The sequence below is a fragment of the Fringilla coelebs genome (assembly GCF_963513975.1).
Source record: "Fringilla coelebs genome assembly, chromosome: 5".
Taxonomy (NCBI): domain Eukaryota; kingdom Metazoa; phylum Chordata; class Aves; order Passeriformes; family Fringillidae; genus Fringilla; species Fringilla coelebs.
Window position 1 is genome coordinate 55,550,454 of NC_140033.1, and position 23,672 is coordinate 55,574,125.

Below are 23,672 nucleotides of genomic sequence, written 5' to 3' on the forward strand. Positions count from 1 at the left end.
TCACAAAGTATCCCTTTCAGAGCAATATTTTGGGAGAACTGCAGAGTTAATGACTTCAAATTAAAATTCAACAAGATACACTTGCCCTTATTAAAATTTTTGGAAAGGACCACAAAGGTCAACATTTTCAGCTTAAAGTGGCTGAGAAGATGAAGCAACCAGAGTTCCACTCAACTTGAATCCAACCTTCCTTATCAGCTTTAACGTCATTGCTAGCCCTCATTAAATCATCATCTCTCTTCTCTTCACTGCTGTTTTAAATGCCTTTTTGAAATATCCCAAGGGAACCAACACACAAAATCCCACTAAAACAAAACCTGAACATACCTCTTTCTCTTCCTTCTTCTTCCCCAACTTTATATACTGAGATACAAGGTCTGGAATATCCCTCTGCAGCAGAGGCAAAGACAGCATTGCTAATGACAACAGCCTGCTGGACCAGCACAACAGCCATGGTCCTGCTGGCAGCCCAGCCCCGGGAGGCCAGGATGGCAGCTGCTGCTGAGAAACGTGGGAAAGGGGCTTAGGGACAAGGAAATTCCTGTCATGATTCTGGCAGTGGCCATAGTTATCTCCACTCCTTACCTCTCCCCTCGTCCCAAGGGTCTCCAGGGTTCCCCTGGGATCAAAGCCAGCAATGGGAGGACAAGCAGCAAGTTCATTTCCTCTGTGTAGGAGACTCAGTCGCTGCCCAGGACAGAAGTTCTGCCTCCTGCCCAGGTGGAACCTCCTGGGCTCAGTCCCTGCCCGTTCCTCTGCTGCCATTGCCGGGCCCCTGGAGCAGAGCCTGGGCCCTGCTCAGAGCCCTCCCTGCAGACAGGGACACCCAGGGCTGAGGGCCCCTCTCAGCTGGGGCTCCTCTCCAGGCTGGACAGCCCCAGCTCCCTCAGCCTTTCCCTGCCAGAGATGCTCCAGGCCCTGAATCATCTCTGCAGCCTCCACTGAACCCGCTCCAGGAGCTCCATGTCCCTGCTGTGCTGAGGAGCCCAGAGCTGGACACAGCACTGCAGATGTGCCTCACAGGGCTGGGCAGAGGGGCAGGAGCACTCCTGAGCTACTGTTTGGAGCAAGAGGAAGGATTTTCAAATGCACTGACTATTGCTCCAATTCTGTTTCACTAAAGTCACTAGAAAAAATTCTCAATGGCCATGGTGTGTTTAGGCATTGTTTAAATTCCACCTTCTATCAAAGTTCTGGAAGTGTGAATTTATGGTATCTCCTGAGTGCTGGGCTGCCTAATTAAGTATTTATACTCCCACTGTAGTCGCCTGGAGACACAGTAGTGAGGTTTCCAATTATTGACAGAAAGCATGGAAAGGGATATAGGGGCACAGGGAAATAGTCAGAGAATCACAGAAGGGCCTGCATTGGAAGGGATCCTAAAGAACATTTGATTCCAAACCCTGCTATGGGCAGGGACACCTTCCACTATTCCAGGTTACTCAGAGCCCCATCCAGCCTGGCCTTGGACACTGCCAGGAATGGGGCAGCCACAGCTGCTCTGGGCACCCTGTGCCAGGGCCTCAGCACCCTCACAGGGAACAATTTCTTCCTAAAATAAAATTATCAATGGCAGCAACATTACTGAAGAAACTAAAGAGGGTCAACATCCCATTTATCCTGTTTGCAGCTGTTAAAACAACAATACCCTTTACAGAAGTTACAACCATGTGAAATCAGGAACAGATCAGAGATGCTCCTTGAAGATCTCAGAGTAAGCAGCTGCCCCAGCTGCACGTCTAGGTTCAATCCCCATCCCTGGAAGTGTCCAAGGCTCTGAACATCCTGGTCTAGTGGAAGGTGTCTCTGCCCATGGCAGGGCACAGGAATGAGATCATCTTTAAGGTCCCTTCAAAGCCATTCTGTAATTCTATTATTCTAATTTCCCAGGCCTGTCTCACACCATCTACTTGTGATTCCCTGAAGGAAAAAAATAGCCATTTGCATTATCTGAAGACAAATGAGAGTACCTAGAACTTTACGACTGATAAACACCCAACTGCAGGCTGAGGAGAGAAAAATGTTATTTTTCTTCCAGAGTCAGAGGAATTAGGTATGTGAAAAATGAAATGTTAGATCCATCCCAGATCCTGACCCAGAATGTGCCTGTGAGCATCAGTCTGTCCACAGACCAGCACAGTGCTGTGGCACATCTGACAGTCAGAACTCAAAAAACATTCAAATGAGAATTTTAGTTACACTTCAAAACATTGAATTTTCAAGATAAACAGGTATTGCTTCCCAATGATACAGTAAATAGACCCCAAAACGCCCCCTAAATTATAAAAAGAGCTTCTAAAGCACCCTGTACCATGCTGCCTAGTTGGCATCAGAAGAAAAATGTGCTGATGTATGAACACCAGCTGAGAATTTGGCTCCATTTGCCTGAAACTAAGTCTCTGTATCAGCAGAGCTGTTAAAATATTTTAGCCATCAAAAAAAATTCTTCATGCATGATGGTGGACACAAAGACATGGCATTGCTCCCTCTCCAAAAACATAAGGTTTTTGTAAGCTTCATGCATTCCTTGTAAGTCTCCAGCACCTAAATGTGCTGTAGGACAGGAAGGAATTTGCAAGAGGATTCATCTGGGCCTTTTTACATATGCTTGCTTCTGAATCACCAATATATGACTAAATATAAACCATGAAGAGCTGTAATTGCTATTCTACATATCCTCATATCCCTCTGAAATACCATAAAGGAAAAAAAACCTACCAGATTGTTTAGGAGGAATAGTTCCTAACAATGCCAGTGAATATCTGCAAAAAACCTCCAATCTTGCCAGATTCAAATTGCAGATTTGACTGCTCAGTGGCAGTCCTTCATGCTTGGAGAGTTGACACAAATCTCTGAAAGAGATAGTGAACTCCTTCCACCTCCAGCATATTTTTCTTCTGCTGTTTTAACACCTTGGTCCCTGAGGGAAACTCAGGGGTAGAAGAGAAGAACTTGTTTCAATTCCCTTCTTCTGAACTAGCTGTGAAAAGTGATGTCAGCCTCTTATCTCCATGGAGCAAGCGTTCCAGGAGCTTTCAATTTACCTTGCAGCAAAGTCAGCTCTGGCCTTTGTCAGACAGAAATATTTTTGCACACTTTTAATTATCAGGCAGCCTGCAAGGGAAGGGAGAGTCACAAATGAGGGGCCTGCTCTGAGTGTTTCGTGCCTGAGCCTGGAAAACAGGCATCAGATCAGCCAAGCCCAACAAAGAGCCGGGTCACAGCAGGACTTGTCAGCATTTGGGTATTCCATGAGCCACGTGCACAGGCACAAACATTTTCCTGTGGTTTTTTTCATCCTCACTGCCCATCTGTTTGTCACTGCTGTTGTGACAGCAGCACAACACCGTGTCTTGGGGGAGAAGGGGTGTCCAGCTGTCCCTGACATTATCCAGGTGTCAGGGAGGAGATGAGGAATACTCAGAAAGATCTCCCTGTCTAAAAGGGTTAGGGAAAAGAAGGAAACCAATGGCTTTATACTGTCCCATCTTATTTCTGAGGCACTGAGATCTGAGGGACATCCAAAGGCCATGTGACAGAACTGGGGACTGCCCCCTTGACTCCAAGCCCAATATTTAAATCACCTTCCTTGCTAAGCAGTCTCTTTAACTATCAAAAAACCCACACAACCTTTGGTGCAATTACAACAAGCAGAAATGTCAGGGCCAGAAGTATCAGTGGGTGGTTTTTCTACACAGTTTCCATGATTGGGGACGGAGGATGGGGAGGAAAGCTGCATCAGCCCCCCAGGACTCCTCTCAGCTGCAGCTGGCTCTATCAATATGTATTCAGACATTTTCTATGCAGATGCTGATTAGTGGTTACTGTGCAAGGAACTCCCAAATCATCTCCTCTGAAATCCCCTTAGCTAAGTGTTAGTGGCAGCTCACAAATCTGCACAGGTTTGATTTTTAAAGAGCCAAGAAAAAAGTAAGGGAGCGGCCGCAGTCCTCTGTATATAGCACCATTTCCGTCCATTCTCAATTCACCCAGAAAATTTTAATAACAAGCTTTTTGTAGTTTTCTAAAATCTTTTTTTTCTTATCACATAATCTCAAAACTAAAAGATCCTAAAAGCTGACTAGCTGAGTGGGAACAGGAGGAGCTCACAATTCAGAATGACATGTTCTAACAAGTCCGACAGCACTGGAAAAGCAGTTTGGTCTCATCAAAATAACTTTTTCAAGTGGGCAGGTGTTGGAGCTGCAGAAAAGAAAGACTGGCTTGGCTCAGCCATAGCCAAAGCACTGGAACATCCCTTCTGTCACTGGGACTACATGCTGTAATTACCAATGAGCTTTGGGCTGACATTCCATCTCTTCTGGAGCATTTGAGTATCACCTAGCTGAATTCAAGGAAGTATTGGAGCTGACACTAGAGCCACGCTGGTAATGAACAGGAACAACCAGTGCCTACCACTACACTGCTTAAAAAAAGAGTTTATTGAAAATAAACTCCCCTAAACCAAGGATATCCCCTCCCTTCCAAAAGAAAAAGAAAAACAACACAAACCCCAAATGCATGTTATATATATATTTCATTCCAGATAAAAGTTAGGAAAAAAACCCAAAAACCCCCAAACAAACAAAGAAAAATCCTAAAACCAAAACAAACAAACAAAACCAACCAAACAAAAACCAAAACAGGGCCTAATTTTGTATTTTGCCTTGTTTGCATGCATTTTCTTAAAAAAAAAAGGCAAAAAATATTTAGCATATTAAGAAAGCGATTGTGCGTGTTACAAAAAGTTCCAAACATGCTTTTTGTAAAGAGTACCAAAATGAACTAAAATGAAACTTCTCACACAAATATTGCTGATTTTGAGGAAGGGGCACCTTTTGAAAACACATGCAAAAGAAATGTTTGCAGTCCATTGCTGAAAACTAGATCATCAAATACCAGACTAATGCGGCAGTGAATACTCTCCAAAACATTTCTGAAAGTCACTTCCAAGGACGGGCTACAAAGATCAATTGCTTTGTCAGAAGCATGAAAGGCCATAGTCTACAGTTCTCAAAGGAATGTGCCAGACAGTGCTATTTCTGACACACTATATATGAGAATAATTCAGAGCCTGAGAATTACACACTGCGAAGGGTTCCTTCCAGCTTGGGCTATTCCATAATTCTGTGAGTAAACTGAGATCAGAAATAAATGCACGACTGTGTTCATGCTTCAAATCAAACTCCTTGGCGTACTCTGTATTTCTTACAACTCCTTTCTAATGTGCCTTGTTGCCATAACTCAAATGATGCCAAGTGCTTGGGACAGGTTCTTAAGACATCTTAAGGGCCACCAGATTTGTGTGCACCATCCTGCTAATGCCATGGATAGAGCACAAGTGGTGTCCACATTCACAGGCTTTTGTGATGTGCATGGTTATTCACAACATTTCCATTGCCTGGCTTTGCTTTTTTTCCTCATTGAATTACAGAATCATGGAACAGCCTGAGTTAGAAGGGACTTACAAGGATCATCAAATCCAACTCCTGGTCCTGCCCAGGACACCCCAACAATCCCACCCTATGCCTGGAGCTTTGGCAGCCTTGGGGCCATGACCATTCCCTGGGGAACCTGTTCAGTGCCCTAGCACCCTCTGGGGGAGGAAAATTTCCTAAACAACCTAACCCTTCCCTGAGAGAGCTCCAGCTGTTCCCTGGGTCCTGTCCCTGGTCACACAGAGCAGAGGTCAGGGCCTGCCCCTCCTCTTCCCCTCCTGAAGAAGCTGCAGAACTGCTGTGAGCTCTGACCTCAGTCTGCTCTTCTCCAGATGAACAGACCGAGTGCCCTCAGCTGCTCCTGATGTGGCTTCCCATCCAGGTCCTTCACCATCTTACTGCCCACGGGAGAAAAGCTAAAGAGCAGAACTGGTTGGCTAAAATAGAGATGGAAATCACAGGACAGTGGTTTCCTCACTGAAGTGAACAAAAAGCATCAACAAGCAGGAAAGCTCAAGGACAAAGTCTAAGGGCAGCTCTTCCTGGCACTTCTGTGACACAGAGCTGGCTGAAAGGATGAAGCTCCCACCTCAGTCAATATTTTGTCTGCCTTCTGAGCTTAAGAGGATCTTCACCTCCACAAGGGGAAACAATTCTGGGTACGTCAGGTTAGGAAGGACGTTGAGACCCTTGAGCACATCCAGAGGAGGCAAGGAGGCTGGAGAGGGGCTTGGAACACAAACCCAGTGGGGAATGACTGAGGCAGCTGGGGGTGTTTAGCCTGGAGAAAAGGAGACTCAGGGGTGACCTTGTCACTCTCTACAGCTGAGAGGTGTACTCTCTACCTGAAAGGTGGCTGTAGCCAGGTGGGGGTTGGTCTCTTTCTCCAGGCAGCAACTGACAGAACCAGAGGACACAGTCTTAGGCTGTGCCAAGGGAAATATAGGTTGGATATTAGGAGAAAAGTTTTTCACTGAAAGAGTCATAAAGTTCTGGAATGGCCTGCCCAGGGATGTGGTGAAATCACCATTCCTGGATGAATTTTAAAAAAGACTGGATGTGGCATTTGTGCCATGGTTTAGCTGAGGTGTTAGGGCATGGGTTGGACTTGATGATCTTTAAAGTCTCTTCCAACCTAGTGGTTCTGTGAATTCTATGATTTGAGAGAGGTGAGAGAGGGAAGAGTGGAAACGTGAAATTTTGTTCTGTGTCAGAACAGTGCATGCAATAGGAAATGATTCTGCTCATCTCTTCAGGCCAGAGTGGCCATTGGGATCAGCTGCTCTGACCTCCTGCCCAACAATGCTGCTCGCCACAAGTCCCTGACAGGAGGGTGTCAGCCTCTTCTCCAGGGGAAGAAGGGACACAACTGGATTAGAAAAAAAAATTACTGAAAGAGCAGTTAATCATTAGGGCAGACTGCCCAAGAGACTGCTGGAGTCACCAGCCCTGGAACTATTCAAAGAATGAGTGGACATAGCACTTCATCATGTGGTTTTCTGGGCATTGTGATATTCCACTGAAGGCTAGACTTGATGATCTTGGAGGTATTTTCCAACCTCAATGATTCTGTGAGCAGCAGTTGTTGAAGACCATGCATCACTGCTCATTTCTGTGACAAACCACAGAATCACAGACTGATTTGGGTTGGAAAGGACATTAAAGATCACCTAATTCCAATACTCCTGTCAGAGGGGCAGGAACACCTTCCACCAGGGCAGGTTGCTCAAATCAGATAACCTAACTGAGCTGCAGCAGAGCTGGTTCAAGGCTTTTCTCAACATTAGATGCAATGCACTGTTCCAATGATTCCAGGGAGCTCATGGGAGTGAGGAATGACCACAGATTCCAGGAAGAAGGAAGGTCAGCAAAGATCTGGAGAGCTCTGGATAGGGAGAAAGGACTGGACAAGGTGAGCAGCCATTCCAGGCTGAGGGGGAGAGCAGTAACAGAGTTTGGTGGGGTTTTTTAAAGGGTGTGAATTTGCTCTCTCCAGACCAGCTTCTGGAGGGATATGGTATCCTCTGTGCCGTTCTACCCCACTCCTAGGACTTCCTTCTCTCTCCTCAGTCCCACAGAGGAAAAAACCTCCCAAGACTCACAGCTCCTCTCCTAGCTCTCCCTCCAACCCACAAAACCCAAGTATTTAGTAGTAAAATCACCAGGATTTGGCGTTTTGCACGTAAACATGCAGTATGGCAACTGATCTGGAGACAAGATATGTGTGAAGATCTTACAATTTCTCATATTTTTCCTCTTTTTTGGTTACTTTGCCCCCGGTACTTTCCCAACTACAGGTCTTGTCAGTCTTTTGCTGGCCTAGAAAAGTCAGACTCTTCCAGCTTCCACTAGCAAAGCACATTCCATCCACCTGATCATTCTTGCTGTTCTTCTATGCATCCTGCCTGACCAAATTTAGGTCACCAACAATACACACAGCATCCAGATGAGGCCTTGCAGAATTAACATTTTCCAGGTGTTACTGAACATTCTTGTCCTGAGATTTTCCAAGACTTCCACCTGTTTTGTTTTTTTTTTTAACTGAGCCGCTCTGGTGGCTCAGTGGGATTGTTCAGCCTGGAGAAGAGAGGGCTTTGAGGTGACCTCATTGTGCCCTTCCAGTGCCTGAAGGGAGCCCACAGGAAAGATGGAGAGAGGCAAGGGCCTGGAGTGACAGGACAAGGGGGAATGGCTTCACACTGACAGAGAGCAGGTTTAGATTGGATATTGGGAAGAAATTCTTCCCTGTGAGGGTGGCGAGGCCTTGGAACAGATTTCCCAGAGCAGCTGTAGCTGCCCCATCCCTGGAGATATTCAAGACCAGGCTGGATAGGGCTCTGAGCAATCAAGGTGTCCCTGCCCACGGCAGGGTGTTGAATGAGATGGTCTTTAGATCCCTTCTAACCCTGGCCATTCCATGATTCCACAACCATTCCTTCTACTCACCCTCATCTGTCCCAACTCCAGTGGTATTTTCCCTTACAGCAAACTGGTGATTTTACACAAAGCTTTCTGTCCAGTTTCAGGGATGGCAGGACTGACATCAGAAGAGTTAGATCATGTAAGTCCCATTTTTTCCAACCTAGTACTTCCTGTAAATGGAGACTTTGAAACCAGCAGATGTAAAGCCAACCTACCAGGACTACAATGATTTTCACATAGCCCTATCAGCAAAAAAATGTAGGAGGCGAAGAGCTTGTGTCCACATCTACCTCTGCCACCCTTCTGTTGTTCTGTTACTTATGAATTGCAACTGCATTTCTTCATCTTAAAAAGTTCTGTCTCCTTGGGAAACATATCCAGGGAAGAGGAAGCTAAGCTGGAGAGTGGTCAGGAATCCAGAGCCAGAAAAGGCTACATTCAACACCAGGAATTTGGTGGCCATGCATGCCCCAGGCCAGCCTGGCTCCTGCTCCAGCCAGGCACGTGAGTGGGGGGTGTCAAGAACACAAAAATGCCAAGCACAGCACGGCAGACAGGCACTCGCCCTCACCTTCTGTTGTGGCAGTGACACACCTTCCCCAGAACTCCAGAGCAAAAAGGGAGACAAAGAGACTCTGGTCCAATTCTGCTTTTGCTGGGGATAAATTTGGAGTCACTTCACTGACGTCAGTGGAGTTATTCCAGAATTGCACCAGTGTAAAAGAGGGCAGCATCTGCTTTCTGAAAATGGATGCCATCAAGCTAATTGAAAACAACAGATGCATCAAGGAGCAGCAAGAAGGGATGGTAATGTTCCAGTTTCCTTGTAAAATACCATTTAATTTCCCTCCAGAGAATGTAAGAGAATAAACCAATATGCACTCTAAAAGCTAGACCTTTTGTTGGTGTAAAATTTTATACAACCTTTTAGGTGAATGGACCAACATGCACCTACAGCACCCCAAAGAGATCCAGCCTAGTCATGTGCACTTACAGCCCTCTTCTTTGAGCCTGATTCTTCCCTCACACTCATTTAAATCAGGAGTCATACAATCCACCATCCTATGGAAACGTTTATCTAACCTTGGGTAGAGAGCAGAATTGAGGGCCCTCATTTTGTTAAACAGACAGTGGCTAGATTTGGTAATTAAATCAATAAATTTGTGACTTAAGTCACTTTTGGACTAAGGGTGTTCCAAAATATACCACTGAATAAATATCTTCATATTAATTTAGTGAAAATGAAGCCAAAGAAGGACTTGCTGAATTTTCTTTGTGCGAAGACAAAAGTTTCCCCTAATTATCATCTCCAGTGAGTAGTCAACAGAGCTTCACTATTTATGGTGACCACAAAAATGGATGAGCACTTTCCCACCTGCAAATCCTTTCTTTCTTTTCACTAAGAAGAAGTTTTACACAGCAAAGCTCAATTATTTCTTGGGCCTCCTCTTATTAATTGGCACTATGGACAACCTTGATATGTTCAGTGGTGAGGGCTCACCATTGAATGTTTTAGGACAGTACAACCCACACTGACCTCAGCTATGAGTTTCCCAAAATATAAAGCCATGTTATGACATTCAAACTCCTTGTGCCAGCCAACAAGCCCCAGACAGACTTCCCTGGAGCAAGGGAAAACCCACCCAAAGAGGGAAAAGCATGTGGAATTAACATGTACTGACTGCATATGCTGCACTGTTAATTAGCACAGTCGCTGTCTGCTTTCCCCAAAAACATTTTTCTGGATTTATCTCCCTGGGTAGGGTCTTGCAGGACCCCAGCCTGAACAAGAAGAGCTCCTTGAAACTGGCAGGCAGTTTCCTCAGGCACTGTCTTCGGTGGCAGCTAAGGACACACCGCAGCCCCTGGTTCCTCTCATCAGGGGATAAGTCTTTTCATCATGCCAACACTGCTCCCCTCCTTGTGCCTAAAGCAGGTGCCTGCAATTCAGGCATTCTCCTGCAAACCTGCTGATAACATGGCTTCAAATCTCTTCAGAAGGGATCTGCCTCTAGTGCAAGCTTCAAAGAGCAACCCTGAAGGGCTCAAGGCTGTGGTCTTGGTCACAGCAGCAGCAACAGAGATATCTTGTGCTCACAGGGCTGCCATGGAGGGCAGTATCTTCCAATTCCCCATGAATCTGTCCACATCTTTCCACCAGTGAGGAAAAAAATGCATAAAATGCTGCTGCTCCTAATTTCTGTCAATATAAATTAAGTTTAACTTAGCTCTGGTGAGTTTGGTAGGACTTACCTAGACTCGAGTCAGGTGGAAGCTTTTGGGAAAGCTGTGGTTGACTACTGCTGTAATCTGCAGATCTTTCCCTGATGTAAACAGGACCTCAAGAAAAGAACAAACAAAAAGAAGCAGTTTAACAAACAGTACATACACTTGGATTTGATGCAGAAGATTGAAGATGGAGCCCGATATAATCCAAGGCAGTTGTACTAAAAGGAATTTTGCCAGCTTGAATCACCAGATGGTGAGGATCTGGCTCATACTATATTTCTGTAGTTTATAATTATCTTTCTTTCTTCACCTAGAACCAGATTCTCCCTTTAGGCTGCAAATCTTGATTAGGAAATTCTTCCTCACTAATTTCAAAAAACTCTTGGTCATTAATTTCCCAGAACAGAAAGAAACCTTACCTATTTCTGCTATAGCAGCAGATGCTGGAGCTGTTTGTTCCTTTGCTTTTAGGGTTGATGCTGCTCTTTCCATCACCATGTGGAAGACACTTCAGTCCTTACCCTGCCTCTTGCTGCCCTGAATTTTCTTTACACTCACTCTTCTTTATCCCATAGAGACCTTGGGATGAGAGGACCCAGGAGAGAAGACCAAGTTCAGTCACCTTCACCCCCGCAGCTGCTGTAGCAGTGAATTTTTATCCATGGAAGCTGGATCAAAAGGCCCAAAATTACTAAAAAATCCCAAATTCCAACATTTTCCAAGGAGCAGAACAGGAATTTCATCTTGGAGGTAAGAGCAGGAGTCCAACAGTAAAACACCTCAGAACAGGTCTTCACGCCTTTCATGCTTCCAGACCTTTGTGTGGATAAAAAAATGGTGCCCTCAGTAAAATTCTTCCTTTCCTTCCTTCCTTCCCCACCTCCAAGGAGATGATTTCTGCCCTGTCCTGCTATGGTGAAAAGCATCCTGTGGGAAAATGATCAGGGGAACCAACTGTCCTAAACCAGCCAGGGGATCTGGAAGGAGCAATAGTCTCTTCCACGATAAAACTATTTCCTAGTGAGATTGCTGCAAGAGGAATTTCTGGATCTTTAATGTATTTAGCCTGTATTCCTTGTCACCAGGCACCCAGATGACTCTGCATCAGACCAGGTGCCCCTCAGCTCCCTGGCTGAGTGCTAGATTGTCCTTCACACATCCTCAAGCTCTCTGTGTGCAAGGATGGACAAATAAAATCTCTTCCCATCTCCAGGTTTACAGTCTCTGCTTTCAAAGGCTGAAAACTGCCCACCTGAAGTTGGACAGGGCAGCTGTCCTTACACGATATAAGGTGATGGGATCAGCTCCATTAGGCGAAGAAAACATCTGTAAAGATAAGGTGCTGATATCTGAACACATAATATCCAACGAGTGCTTTTGCTTGTAGCCACAATCACAGCACGGAGAGAAACAGTCCGGGAGGTTGTTATGGAAACAAGTCCCTGGAGGTGCCTACTTGGCTTCACAGGGATGTGCTCTACCCTCAGAAGGAAACTGATTCGCATTTTGAGCAGCTGGGGGGAAGTGCCAAGGGCTGAGAACTTGAGGTAAGGTTTTCGAAAGCATCTCTGTGCACGATTCAGTGGCATGAGACCTCTGGTAAAGTCAATTGGTGCCACTGTGTCATTTCAGTCACATGAAAAAAAAAAATCTGAAGGCCCCTTTAAAAAGGACAGATTCTACAAGTTCTGTAACATATAGCATTACTGATGACTCTGGGACTTCACTGCTTTTCAGGAGGTGCTTTGAGAAGGATTTACATGCCTCAAATGAGTCCAAGGTTACAGTTTCCATGCTTCTGTTGGTGGTCTGTATTTCTCTTAGAGCCAACACAGAAAACCCAGGGAGAAAATACCACTCCTGCTTGACACATTTTCATGTGCCCTTTTCTTTTCAGAACTGACTAACGTGGCTCACAAAAACTGCACAGAGCTGCCTTGCTCACCACAAAATTCCTTCATAGCTTAGGTGCAATCTGCGGGAGGGAGAATGCAATACCCACTAGAAACTCACTGCTGGATTCCACCTGGAAACACTGCTGGATCCCACCCAAGGGCAGGACACCTCTTTCCAGGAGGGTCTGTAAAAAACACACTGTGATTGTGCTACCAGTGATCTTTTTCTCTTGCTAGAGTCTCCATGTCCAGCTGTCTGTCCTGCTGGTCAGGAGAACAACCTGTTCTGGGCAGGGAGGGCCAACAGGGCCAGGCCCAGGGGGAGAAACGAGCACAGGAATTTTCTGACGTAGGCTCAGCGTGTCTCATGACTCCTCCTGAACTTGCGTTCAACCTGAGTTTTTTATATCTTACTTTGGGGGAACTTTTATCAGCTGATAGACTGAGGCATAAAATATCCCCAAACATGGGCATTCTGCTGCAGCCTCAAAACATCCCTCTTAAATAGCAGCTTCTTTTGCTAGTTTATAGCAATACAAAATTTGAAGACCAGTCCCTCTCTTGCCTCACAGTAAAGATTTCATTAAGGTGACCCCGAAACACAACTAACAACACCACCAAGACTAAGACACACTAAGAACTGGACAACTTTTACACAAAAATCAACAGAGATGCCACCATGCCCCTCAGTCCCATTTATTCACCAGGACAATTTACCCACCAGCTGATGACAGGTGTCAAGGGATGCAGAACGGTCCCCAAGGCTCAGACCTTCACAAATCTTTGCCTCAGTCCCATGAAGCGAAGAGAAATTAGGCTTTATTCAGGTAAACCCCTCTGAGCTATGAGCCCTCACCACATCTGATGTTGCTGACTTAGGGATGGAAAGAAAGATTTTAGTTTTCAGGTGGATTAGAAGGTTAATTTTAATGAAAGTAGCAGGTATTTTTATAATGTGATTTGTTAAGGTGATACTTGATTGGTTTTAAAGTAGAAACACCTCACACTATTGGTGCACTATGAATAGCACACTGTGGCAAACCATAACTATAAACAATGGTTACAGAAAGAGAGATAATAATGGTTTTAATTCTTTCCTCTAAGATTCCTAAGCTCAGCCTGGGAGAAATTATCTCTATTCTTTCTTTGACTGAACTGAGAATCTCCACACACATCAAACTTGTGTCTCCCAGACTTAGAGAAGTGGCATTTTCCTACTGATTTCAGCGAGAGAGAGAGAGCAGAGGTTTTAATATAATGGTTGTGTGCTGACCCCAAGGGAGATCCCTCCACACTAAAAACATTTGAGAAGGCAACAGCACTCTGGAGAAATGGAGTAGCTAGGATTTGCACAAACAACTTCTACCATATGAGCAGGGCCAGGATGGAGACAGGCCACAGTAAAAGCACTCTAGGCATGGAGCCATATCTCAAGAAAACTGAAAACAGGTAGAGTAATGAAGATGCAAGCAGATCCCACCTCATAACCAGTTCTATAGCCAGTTTTGACTATATTAAAGGGTAGGGCTCTGAGCAACCTGGTCTAGTGAAAGGCATCCCTCGTTGGAAAGAGATGACCTTTAAGGTCCCTTCCAACCCAGGTCATTCTGATTCTATGATATTCTTTAGCATTCTTAGTCTCATGGCTGAAAAGCACAGTATATATACAAAATCTATTCTCCATATTTTTGCACCTAGGCATTATGTCTGGTTTATGTATTACACGTGTCCCATGCAATATGTAGTACATTCCAATATGCATTTCATACAGTGTAATGCAAGACATTAAAGGCTGCCTTTGCTTTCATACACATGCAGACGTGTGAATGCAGAATAAACACTTAGAATTCAAACAAGAAGGATTTTTCCTTGCAGGAAAATCTGCTAGTGGAATCTGAAAGCATACATTTCCCTTTCTCACCTGCTGGCAGAGCTTGAAAGATTTTAAAAGTTAGGTGTAAGGCAGAGCTGACTGAAACTAATGAAATTATCTGGGAAGCAAAATGAGTATTTGAAGACAGAAATCTCCGGTCCCTTGGCAAACCTGGCACTGCAGGCCAAGCTATGCATATTATGCATGGCTGGCACAAACTGCCCTCATAAAACAATTACAAAAACACTGCTGTTGCTCCTATCCATGAAATACCAGGAACTGGCTAGGCCCGCAATACAGCAAGAGCATCTCTTCAGGTCTCGCTGTTTCTCCCCTCATTTAAAGGGTCTGGAGAATACTGCTGGCTTTGTGCAGACAGTTTAGGGAAGTTTGTATCTGTGCCAGTCTCAGTTTCAAATGTTGACACACTTGCCCTGGAGCATTTTATGCCTGTGACTTGCTAAACCAGCACGATCCTCACACAGCACAGGTGCAGAGCTCTCTGTGGTCGGGATTTTCCTGCCACATCAACATAACGTCAACATGCAAACTTCCCTCAGCTACACAAATGCTCAATTAAAAAAAGGAGAGGAGTCTACTGTTCTCACATGCCCAATAGGAGCTGGGTATCTAAAGCACAAAGCACATCTCATTAAACGCTAATGTGTGAAGATGATCTCTGCAGATAACAAATGAATTTACTCAAACACGCCTTGTATCAGAAGGCACTTACCACTATGAAGATTAAGTTGGTACTATAAAAGCCAATTAACATCAGGGCACTGGCATAAATAAGGCTGAGATAAGCTCAAAACACAGAGAATCTTCACCAAGTTTTTTGACTGCTTTAAGCCTGTTTTTGATACATGATGTATGGTCAAAAGTAGCAAAGAGCTTTTAGATTTATGCACCTTTTTTCTTTTTTTGAAACACAAACCAGGAGGATCTTTTAGCATGCCAAGGGTTGCAAAGAAGGCAGGCATCTGCTTGCTGGCTTTCCCCTACAGCTGCAGAGCTCCCTGTGATCCTGGCTGCAGCATTTCCATTATTCAAAGGCAATGGCATGGCAGGCGTGACTGATTCCACAGCCAAGGGCACCGCACTGGCACAGAGACTGAGAGCACAGCTCGAGCCAGATGTTTGTAGCCCCTTTAACTGTTTACACTGCAGAATGCTTCTGCTGAAGCAGTGGCAAGGACTTCTCTGCTAGTGGAGTTACAAGACTTGGTCTCGGAGCAAATGTTGGATTAAAGCAGTCATCAAAAGCAGAGAAAGAAATGCACAAGGGAGTGGGGATGACAGCTAGCACTCCACGGAATAAAGCAAGAAAATTTCTGGCTGCACACAGTAATGAGAAACAGCAAATCAGGCCAGAAGAGCCCATTATCACAATCATTCTGTTTACGGTATCACAATTCACAGTCTGGCATGTAAATGCTGAATAGATCCAGCTGCTTGTAGGAAGACAACTGTAACAGCGGCTTGAAGCTCCGTGTCTGGACCCAGGACAACAAAACCCATCACACCTCTGTCAGCATTTTCTTCTCTTTATATCCCTGGTTATTGGGAGGAATGAAGTTGGCATATTTCATGGACTCCAGGTCTTCTGCTTCCAGGAATTCAGATTTGCTGAGGGACTGATTACTGTCCCCTTTCTTGGGCTCAGAGAAGGGTGACTGTTGCTGGCCACATGTGACGTGGGTGTACTGGCACTGCTCCTCATGGTCAGTCTCTCGGTGGTAGAAGTAGTTGAAGTTGGACACGATGACAGGGACAGGGAGGGCAATGGTGAGCACACCAGCAATGGCACACAAGGAGCCCACAATCTTGCCACCAATTGTCATGGGATACATGTCCCCATAGCCCACAGTGGTCATGGACACCACTGCCCACCAGAAAGCATCAGGGATGCTGGTGAACAGCGAGTCAGGGTCATCAGTCTCTGCAAAGTAGACAGCGCTGGAGAAAAGGATCACCCCGATGAAGAGGAAGAATATGAGGAGGCCCAGCTCCCTCATGCTGGCCTGAAGAGTCTTCCCTAAGATCTGCAGCCCCTTGGAGTGCCTGGAGAGCTTGAAGATCCGGAAGACTCTGACCAGGCGGATGACTCTGAGGATGGCCAGGGACATGGCTTGCTGCTGGCCCCCATTGTTGCTGCTGCTCCCGGGCTGCTGCTTCTGCTGCTGCTGCTGGGCCAGCTCGGTGCCCAGGGTGATGAAGTAGGGGATGATGGCCACGATGTCGATGATGTTCATGATGTTGCGGGAGAACTCGGGCTTGCTGGGGCAGGCAAAGAAGCGCACGAGGAGCTCAAAGGAGAACCAGATGATGCACAGGGTCTCGATGAGGAAAAAGGGGTCTGTGAAGAACGGGCCGGAGCCAGCGGCGGGGCGCAGGGGCGGGGGGGTGCCGCTTGGCGGGGGCAGCGGCGGCAGCAGCAGCGCCTCGTCCCCGAGAGGTGCAGCCTCCCCGAAGCCAGGCTGGGGTCCCTTGGGCTCCTGGCGGAACTCGGGCAGGGTCTCCAGGCAGAAGATGACGATGGATATAAGAATGACCAGCACGGAGACGATGGCGATGGCCCGGGCTGGCCCGGAGCTCTCGGGGTACTCAAAGAGCAGCCAGACCTGGCGTTGGAAGTGGTGCTGGGGCAGAGGCTTCTCCTCCTCTGGGATGAAGCCCTCATCCTCCCGGAATGTCTCGATAGCCTCCTGGCCCAGCTGGTAGAAGCGGATCTCCTCCAGGAAGATGTCGAGGGGCACATGGACCGGCCGGCGGAGCCGCCCCCCGGACTGGTAGTAGTAGAGGATGGCGTCGAAGCTGGGTCGGTTGCGGTCGAAGAAGTACTCGTTGCGGAGCGGGTCGAAGTAGCGCACCCGGCGGCTGGGGTCGCCCAGCAGCGTGTCGGGGAAGATGGAGAGGGTCCGCAGCTGCGTCTCGAAGCGCAGCCCCGAGATGTTGATCACCAGGCGCTCGCTGCTGCAGCAGCTGCCGCCGCTCCGCTCCTCTCCGGGCGCCTCCGCCTCCGCCTCGCCGCCCGCCCGCGGGGCCGCCAGCGCCAGCGGCTCCTCCGCCCGCATCCCGCCCGCTCTGCCCGGCGCTGCCCTTCCTCGCCCGCCCTTCCCTGCCCCTCCGCCTCGCCCCGCTCGCCTTCAGCGCCCGCCGCCCGCCGCCATCCGCCTGTTGCGCCTCGGTGCAGCCGCGCTCGCCCGGCGGCTCCGCGGGGCTCCCGGCGCGGCTCCTCCTCCGGCCGCGGGGCTCGGGTCACCGTGCCGCCGCTGCTGCCGTCTCTGCTGCCGCGCCCGGCTCCGCGCTGCGCTCCCCGCGCACACACAGGGACACACAAACACACGCGAGAGAGAGAGCAGGAGAGGGAGGTGTGCGAGCACACACGCACGGTGTCACACACGGGAGAAGGGCACACGCAGACACAGGCAGGCATCCGCACGGAGACAGACACAGACACGCACGCCGCGCCAGCGCCGACACGCTCAGCTACAGACGGATGCGCGCACCCGCCAACGGGGGATGCTTGCCCCACCTCTCCCCTCGCCGCGGAGGACGCGGCCGCCCCAGCCCAGGGGCGCCGGCTTTTCGGGGGAGACCCTCGAGAGGAAGCCGCTGGGGGACCAGCTCTCCGGCCAGGAGCTTCGCAACAGCTGGTCCAAAGGGCGGGACCGCCGCCGCCCCTCTTTCGCCCACCCCCACCCTGGAGTCCTGCCCTTGTCCCCGCAGGCAAACCCCTGGCGGGGCTGTCCGACACCGCCGGCTTCGAGCAGGACTCGGAGCTCAGCCGTGGGACCGGGCTGACCTCGGTGTTGTTCCCGTCCCCGCCGCAGGCTGGACTTGACCTTGAGCCAGTCACTCCATGCCTGTGGCTCGTGGACCTCCATTTATAAATGTCATTGCCATGATGCAAGCACGACGGTGGTATCGGACCATCTACAGATGGAGACAACCTGTCACGGTGAACAGTGCAGTCGGGGAAAGATACAGGTAAATGCAGCTCCTCTCTTCATTTGGGGTGATTCGAGTTTGCCTCTTTTCCCACATACCAAACACGTGAGCTTGCTTTTTTTTTTTTTTTTTTTTTGTCCATCACCACACAGCCAGCATTAAGTCTTCCGAAAATCAGAATCTGCATTTCACAAGCAATCAGACTACCAGCTCTTTTTGTCTTTAGAAACCTGTGGTTTTGCCCTGTCCCTGTCACACTCGGCATTTGAAAGCGCAGAGAAACTCATGACACTGTACTTTCTCCTGAAAGAGAGAAAATGGGCTAACAGGTGACTCTGGTTCCATCCTTCCCAGGACAAAAGTCTGTCTTTCCCTTGAAAGCCCTTTGTCGGTGCTAAATGTTATTAACCAAGCTTTTATCTTCGCAGCATCTGATGCCTTTGCTGGCTGCAAGCCATGTGCTTAGCCTACATCATCTCTTAGCAGCACGGATCTAGAGGAAAACATTCCCCTTTTTATGCCTCCCTCCTCCCAGTCCCTCCTAACTAGCTGGCAATTCCTGGTTCAGGCTCTGGACATTTTGACCAGCTGACTGTGGCTGCTTTCTTTGTCTCTGTTCTCAGGAAGGAGGTGAATATGAATTAAATGTCACTTAATCCCCTTTCCTTTCCTGCTCATTAGCATTGAAGATGGCTGTTGCAAAAGAAAGCATGTTATTTCATTTATGGGGAGATGGCTGTCACACAAGGAAGTGTATTTTTACTTCTTATTAAATGTAATTGGGATATGGCAGCCAGATGAAATAGACTTTGCTGGAGAATATACCAATATACCTATTCTTTGTGAAAAAATAAAAAAAGCATCAATGTTTGCCTTTGTAATAGTAAAATGCTTCTTGCTGAAATTTCTTTTTTCAATTATTACAATGAATTATTCATTCCTGGGATTATTTGAATCATAATTATGATTTATTCATTTGCAGGGTTAACTGTTGAGAAATCCTTTCAAAACAGCTTTCAGGAGGGATGGGAAAGCTCCCGAGGTTTCTTAGAGGACATGCAGGGCATGTCTACATGACGAAGCTCACCCTGTGCTGGGTTTGAAGGAGCAAGCTTCAGTCAGCAGAGCAGAGTCAGCGTGGAGCTCCAGGACGGTTTGCAGGATCACACAGCCCACACAGACATTCCATGCTGCCACTGCTCTGGGCTCCCCGATACCTGGGCGAGCAGCGCTCCAGGCAGCCGAGGTGCTCCCGCATCCCATCCCTTCCCACCCTTCTGCCACAGCCCAGCTCCGAGCAGCTTTGGCAGCTCTGCACACCTGGGCTGCTCCTGACAGCCCTTCAGCAGCCGCTGTCCCTCTGGTGCGCTCACGGTGCGCTCGGGCTTGGTGTTAAAGCCAGAAGCCCTTGCGGTGTGCAACACAACTCTCCTCAGCACGCAGCCTGCTCCCGAGCCTGTGCAGCCACACCCTCCCTCACTTCTATATTGAGAGGCAATACCAGCTGCCACAATTCAGCCTCCCTCCGTGCAGATCCTGCTGGGCCAGCAGCTCCCAATGGCACAAAATTCGCAGAGCTGAAGACAAGGGAGACCCGGAAATGTCAGGAGGGACAAGAGCAGTGTCCCCAAAAGCCACGCTGCTGTACCATAACGCTCCCTGGAGACAGATTTGGGTGCTGGCTCTGAACACCACAAGGCCAGTGCTGCCTCAGGGTGCCATTAAGCTCCTCTTTGAGGCAGTAGCTGTGATCACATCTCCAGCACAGGTCTGGCTCCTCACTATGGTTCAAGAGTTTGTGATGACCACATCCTCACGCAAGCTGTATTGGTCATTAATGCCAAGGTGCACAAAAATCCCTTCAGAGATTCATGGGGAAAATCGTTCTGGCTTGCACAGGACACCCAGTTCTGGGCTCTCATCCTGCTCCAAAAACTGGAGGGACATGGTCCTTCCAGGCCTGATCCATACAGGCACTGTCAATTTGCAGCATAGGAGTTCAGTTTCAACCATTCCTTTGGATGCATCCGCAAACGTGGCTCAGCATTTTGGGTAACACTGCCACCCTTTGGATTTCCTTTAGCTCCGTTTTGCAGGATTGGATGTGATCAGCATTGCAGCCGCCAAAAAATTGTGTCTGAGTAGCATATTCTCAGGAAAGCCAAACCCAGAGACACTCACTCCAAAACCAAGATATCCCAAGTGGGATTCCAGGTTTGAGGTTAGGGCATGCAAAACTTCTTGGCCACTTCCTTGTCTTCCTGCATTTCCCAGTCACCCCATCGTCTCCTGAACTTCCCAATTTCCTCCTCCATGGCTCCTGTGCTACCCCTATCTTCTGCTTCCCACATTCAGGTACTTTTCCCAGTTATGGAGCTTCTCATCCCCATAACCCTAGTACAGTCTCTTCACTTGCTTGCAGCCCAGTAGCAAAATACTTTTCATATCCCTTTTCCAAAACTCCTTTTGGGGCTGAAGGCTGCCCAGTACGTGCTGGGAATGCTGGCTGGCCACTGGGCCTCGAGCAGAACAGCTTGACATGCTTTGCTCATGTGACATCTTGTAACTCTCACCCTCATTAAATGGAGACACAAGAACACCTTCCATGCCTGCAGTATATTTTGGTGATCAATGCACCTCCAAAATCATCCATCAGCACCCTAACGCACAAGCTGGGAGGCACAACAGAACCTCCCACAGGCTGGAGGCCCCGGGGTAGGATTCATTTCCCAGGAGCCAAAATATTCCACATATCAAACAAATCCCCACAGTCTAAAAAGAGCAATAGGCAGGAAAAATGAAAAAAAAAAAGAAAAGCAATAGCTGGCAGAGCATCCCCATTTGAAATGGTAATTTACACTTATGCACAGTACCAATTACAGCCAACTTCATACTTCCCTTCTTACTCAGAACCATAAATCTATAAATGAGAGTGCTGAACAGGGAAGGGAAGCAGAATAAGCTTGAGCCCTGGAGCTGTTAGGCACACCACTAGGAAACAGGAGTTCTGGTTTGTTCTCTCACCAGAAAGCAGGAGAAACCTGAAGGATATTTATTAATGTCCTTCCAGCCATCAACTGCTGTGGCATAAAATGTTCATGGTCAGATCCCTGAGTGCCTTCAGCCTCCTTATTCTAGTCCACGTAAAGGCCTGGGTTTGAAACATTGCATCTCACAGAATGACAGACTCAGGGAAGGAAAGAGCAGTGATTTCACTGCATATGGGCAATGAAACCTTGGCTTTCCTATTTTTATTACACTCCTAGAGAGAAGAAAGTACTCAAAGAGTTCTCAATTCATGTGACAGCAGATCTCAAAGAACCAGACAAGGTGAGGAGGGCTGGGGCATCTAACAATACCCACATATCAATCATGATTTCATGCATCACCACAATGAACAGGGATTTAAAAAATCCAAATTTTCTCAAAATAGAAGTAACCCTGAATATTCTCTGATGGAAAACCCTCCATCCCAGTCTCAGAATCATAGAATGGCCAGGGTTGGAAGGGATCTTAAAGACCATCCTATTCCAAGGCCCTGCCATGGGCAGCGGAGACATCTTCCCTAGCCCCGGTTGCTCAGAGTGCCATGCAGCCAGGCCTTGAGCATCTCTATCTGCCCCATGAAAAGGGTGTTTGTGCCACTGCTCACTGATGGAGGAAGAATTGCACTTCCACGAAGCGAAGGTGACAGTCCCATTCCCTGGATCAACCCAGACTATTCCTGGAATGCTGTCCTTTCTGTTTGTTGGATGAGGACAGGTGCTTGTACTGGCAAAAATAGATCATGACATAACTAAAGATTTTGTCACCATACTGGGATAAATGGGGGAGGGGAAGATGAAATAGGTTGTACCAGAAACTTTCACGCAAATATTTCCAGCTTTCAAGTACTTCTGTTAACCTAAAGTGCCTTCAATAGTGTGTTTATCTTGGGTTCCCCCCCAAAATTCTATCTACAGATGAGTAATTTTTAAACCTTTATTTTTAAGTCCCTTAAGTATTTCCCATGTAAATACATTGGGGTTTTTTCAGATGCCCTTTCCCAGAGAGACACTGTGGATATACTTCAGGGACTTCACATCCCTGTTTATCACAGGAGGAAAAGCATTCTGGCTTGTCATAGTTTTTAGGTTCACAACACAACCCTGAGGTGTGTGAGCAAACAAATGTGTGACAGACAGTGACAGCAGCATGCAGACCCCTCACCAGGGAAAGATGGAGGGTTTCACAGCTCTTTGATAGGCAGCTTAAAATGACTGAGGTGTACACACTGTGTCAGGTTTTGCAGCATCAGATGCAGCTGCTTGGTCAGCTCTGGTCATGTTTCAGCTGGACTTTGTCTTCTTGTGGGTCTGTTCAACCCCTTTTGCTCCTGCACTCCAATATTTAATTTCCATTCTTTTATTTATTTCCATCCTAGAGGCCCCGAGGTGGTCCCAAGTGTTTATCCTTATAACCTGTCCCTCAGCTCCTTTCCATGTCCCATTCTCCTTTCCATTGTCTATCTTCTCCCAGCCTTTTCAGTTTGCTGTTCTATCCTTCCTCATTTCCCAGTTCCTTCTGCTCCAATCCTTTCATTTAACTTTGGCTCACACCAAAACCCCAAAATTTCAATGAAGCCCTGTTTCCATGCAAGAGAAAAGCATTATTTCCAAAATGACAAGAAATTCTTGAGAATTCTGCTGCGGCATTTAGTCCCTCTACACCTGGGTGCCTATCCACTTCTTCCAAACATACAGTGAGAAAAATTATGTTTGCCCAAGTCCAGAATGCCCTTGCAAGGAGTCCTGCCTAAGAGCAGGTTGTACATGCTGCCTGTGGCACCTCTGATGGTTTTAGCTGGCGGTGCAATGTTTTCTTAAGTGTCCAGGAAATGATCAGTGCCTTATATCCTGTGTAAAGCTATGTAGAAGGAGAAACCTTCTGCTTCTTTAAGGCATCCCAGTCAAGGACCCTTTCAATGCAAAGAGAGACTCGTGACAAGGCCTGGAGGGACAGGACAGGGGACATGGCTTTGCACTGACAGAGTCAGTTTAGATGGGATATCAGGAAGAAATTAGAAATTCTTCCCTGTGAGGGTGGTAAGGCCCTGGCACAGGGTGCCCAGAGAAGCTGTGGCTGCCCCATCCCTGGCAGTGTTCCAGGCCAGGTTGGATGGGGCTCTGAGCGAGCTGGGCTAGTGGAAGATGTCCCTGCCCTTGGCAGGGAGTTGGAATTGGATGATCTTTAAGGTCCCTTCCAATCCAAACCATTCTGTGAATCTATGATTCTATGAAAGGTGATAATAAAGGGAAAAAAAAAGAAAAACAGAAAGAGACACAAAGGGATAATTGAGAAAATTCAAACACCAAAATTTTT

At 47.4% G+C, this 23,672-nt stretch overlaps 1 protein-coding gene across 1 annotated transcript; it reads right to left on the reverse strand.

The window, feature by feature from the left end:
- Window positions 1–14,870: 14,870 nt before the first annotated feature.
- LOC311153877 (potassium voltage-gated channel subfamily A member 6-like) lies at window positions 14,871–17,434 on the reverse strand (the record flags this gene model as incomplete). The annotated part of the gene is made up of 1 exon (XM_084205955.1): window positions 14,871–17,434. One exon carries the CDS (start codon window positions 17,432–17,434, stop codon window positions 15,878–15,880), a length of 1,557 nt encoding a protein of 518 aa, XP_084062081.1. The 3' UTR covers window positions 14,871–15,877.
- Window positions 17,435–23,672: the final 6,238 nt, after the last annotated feature.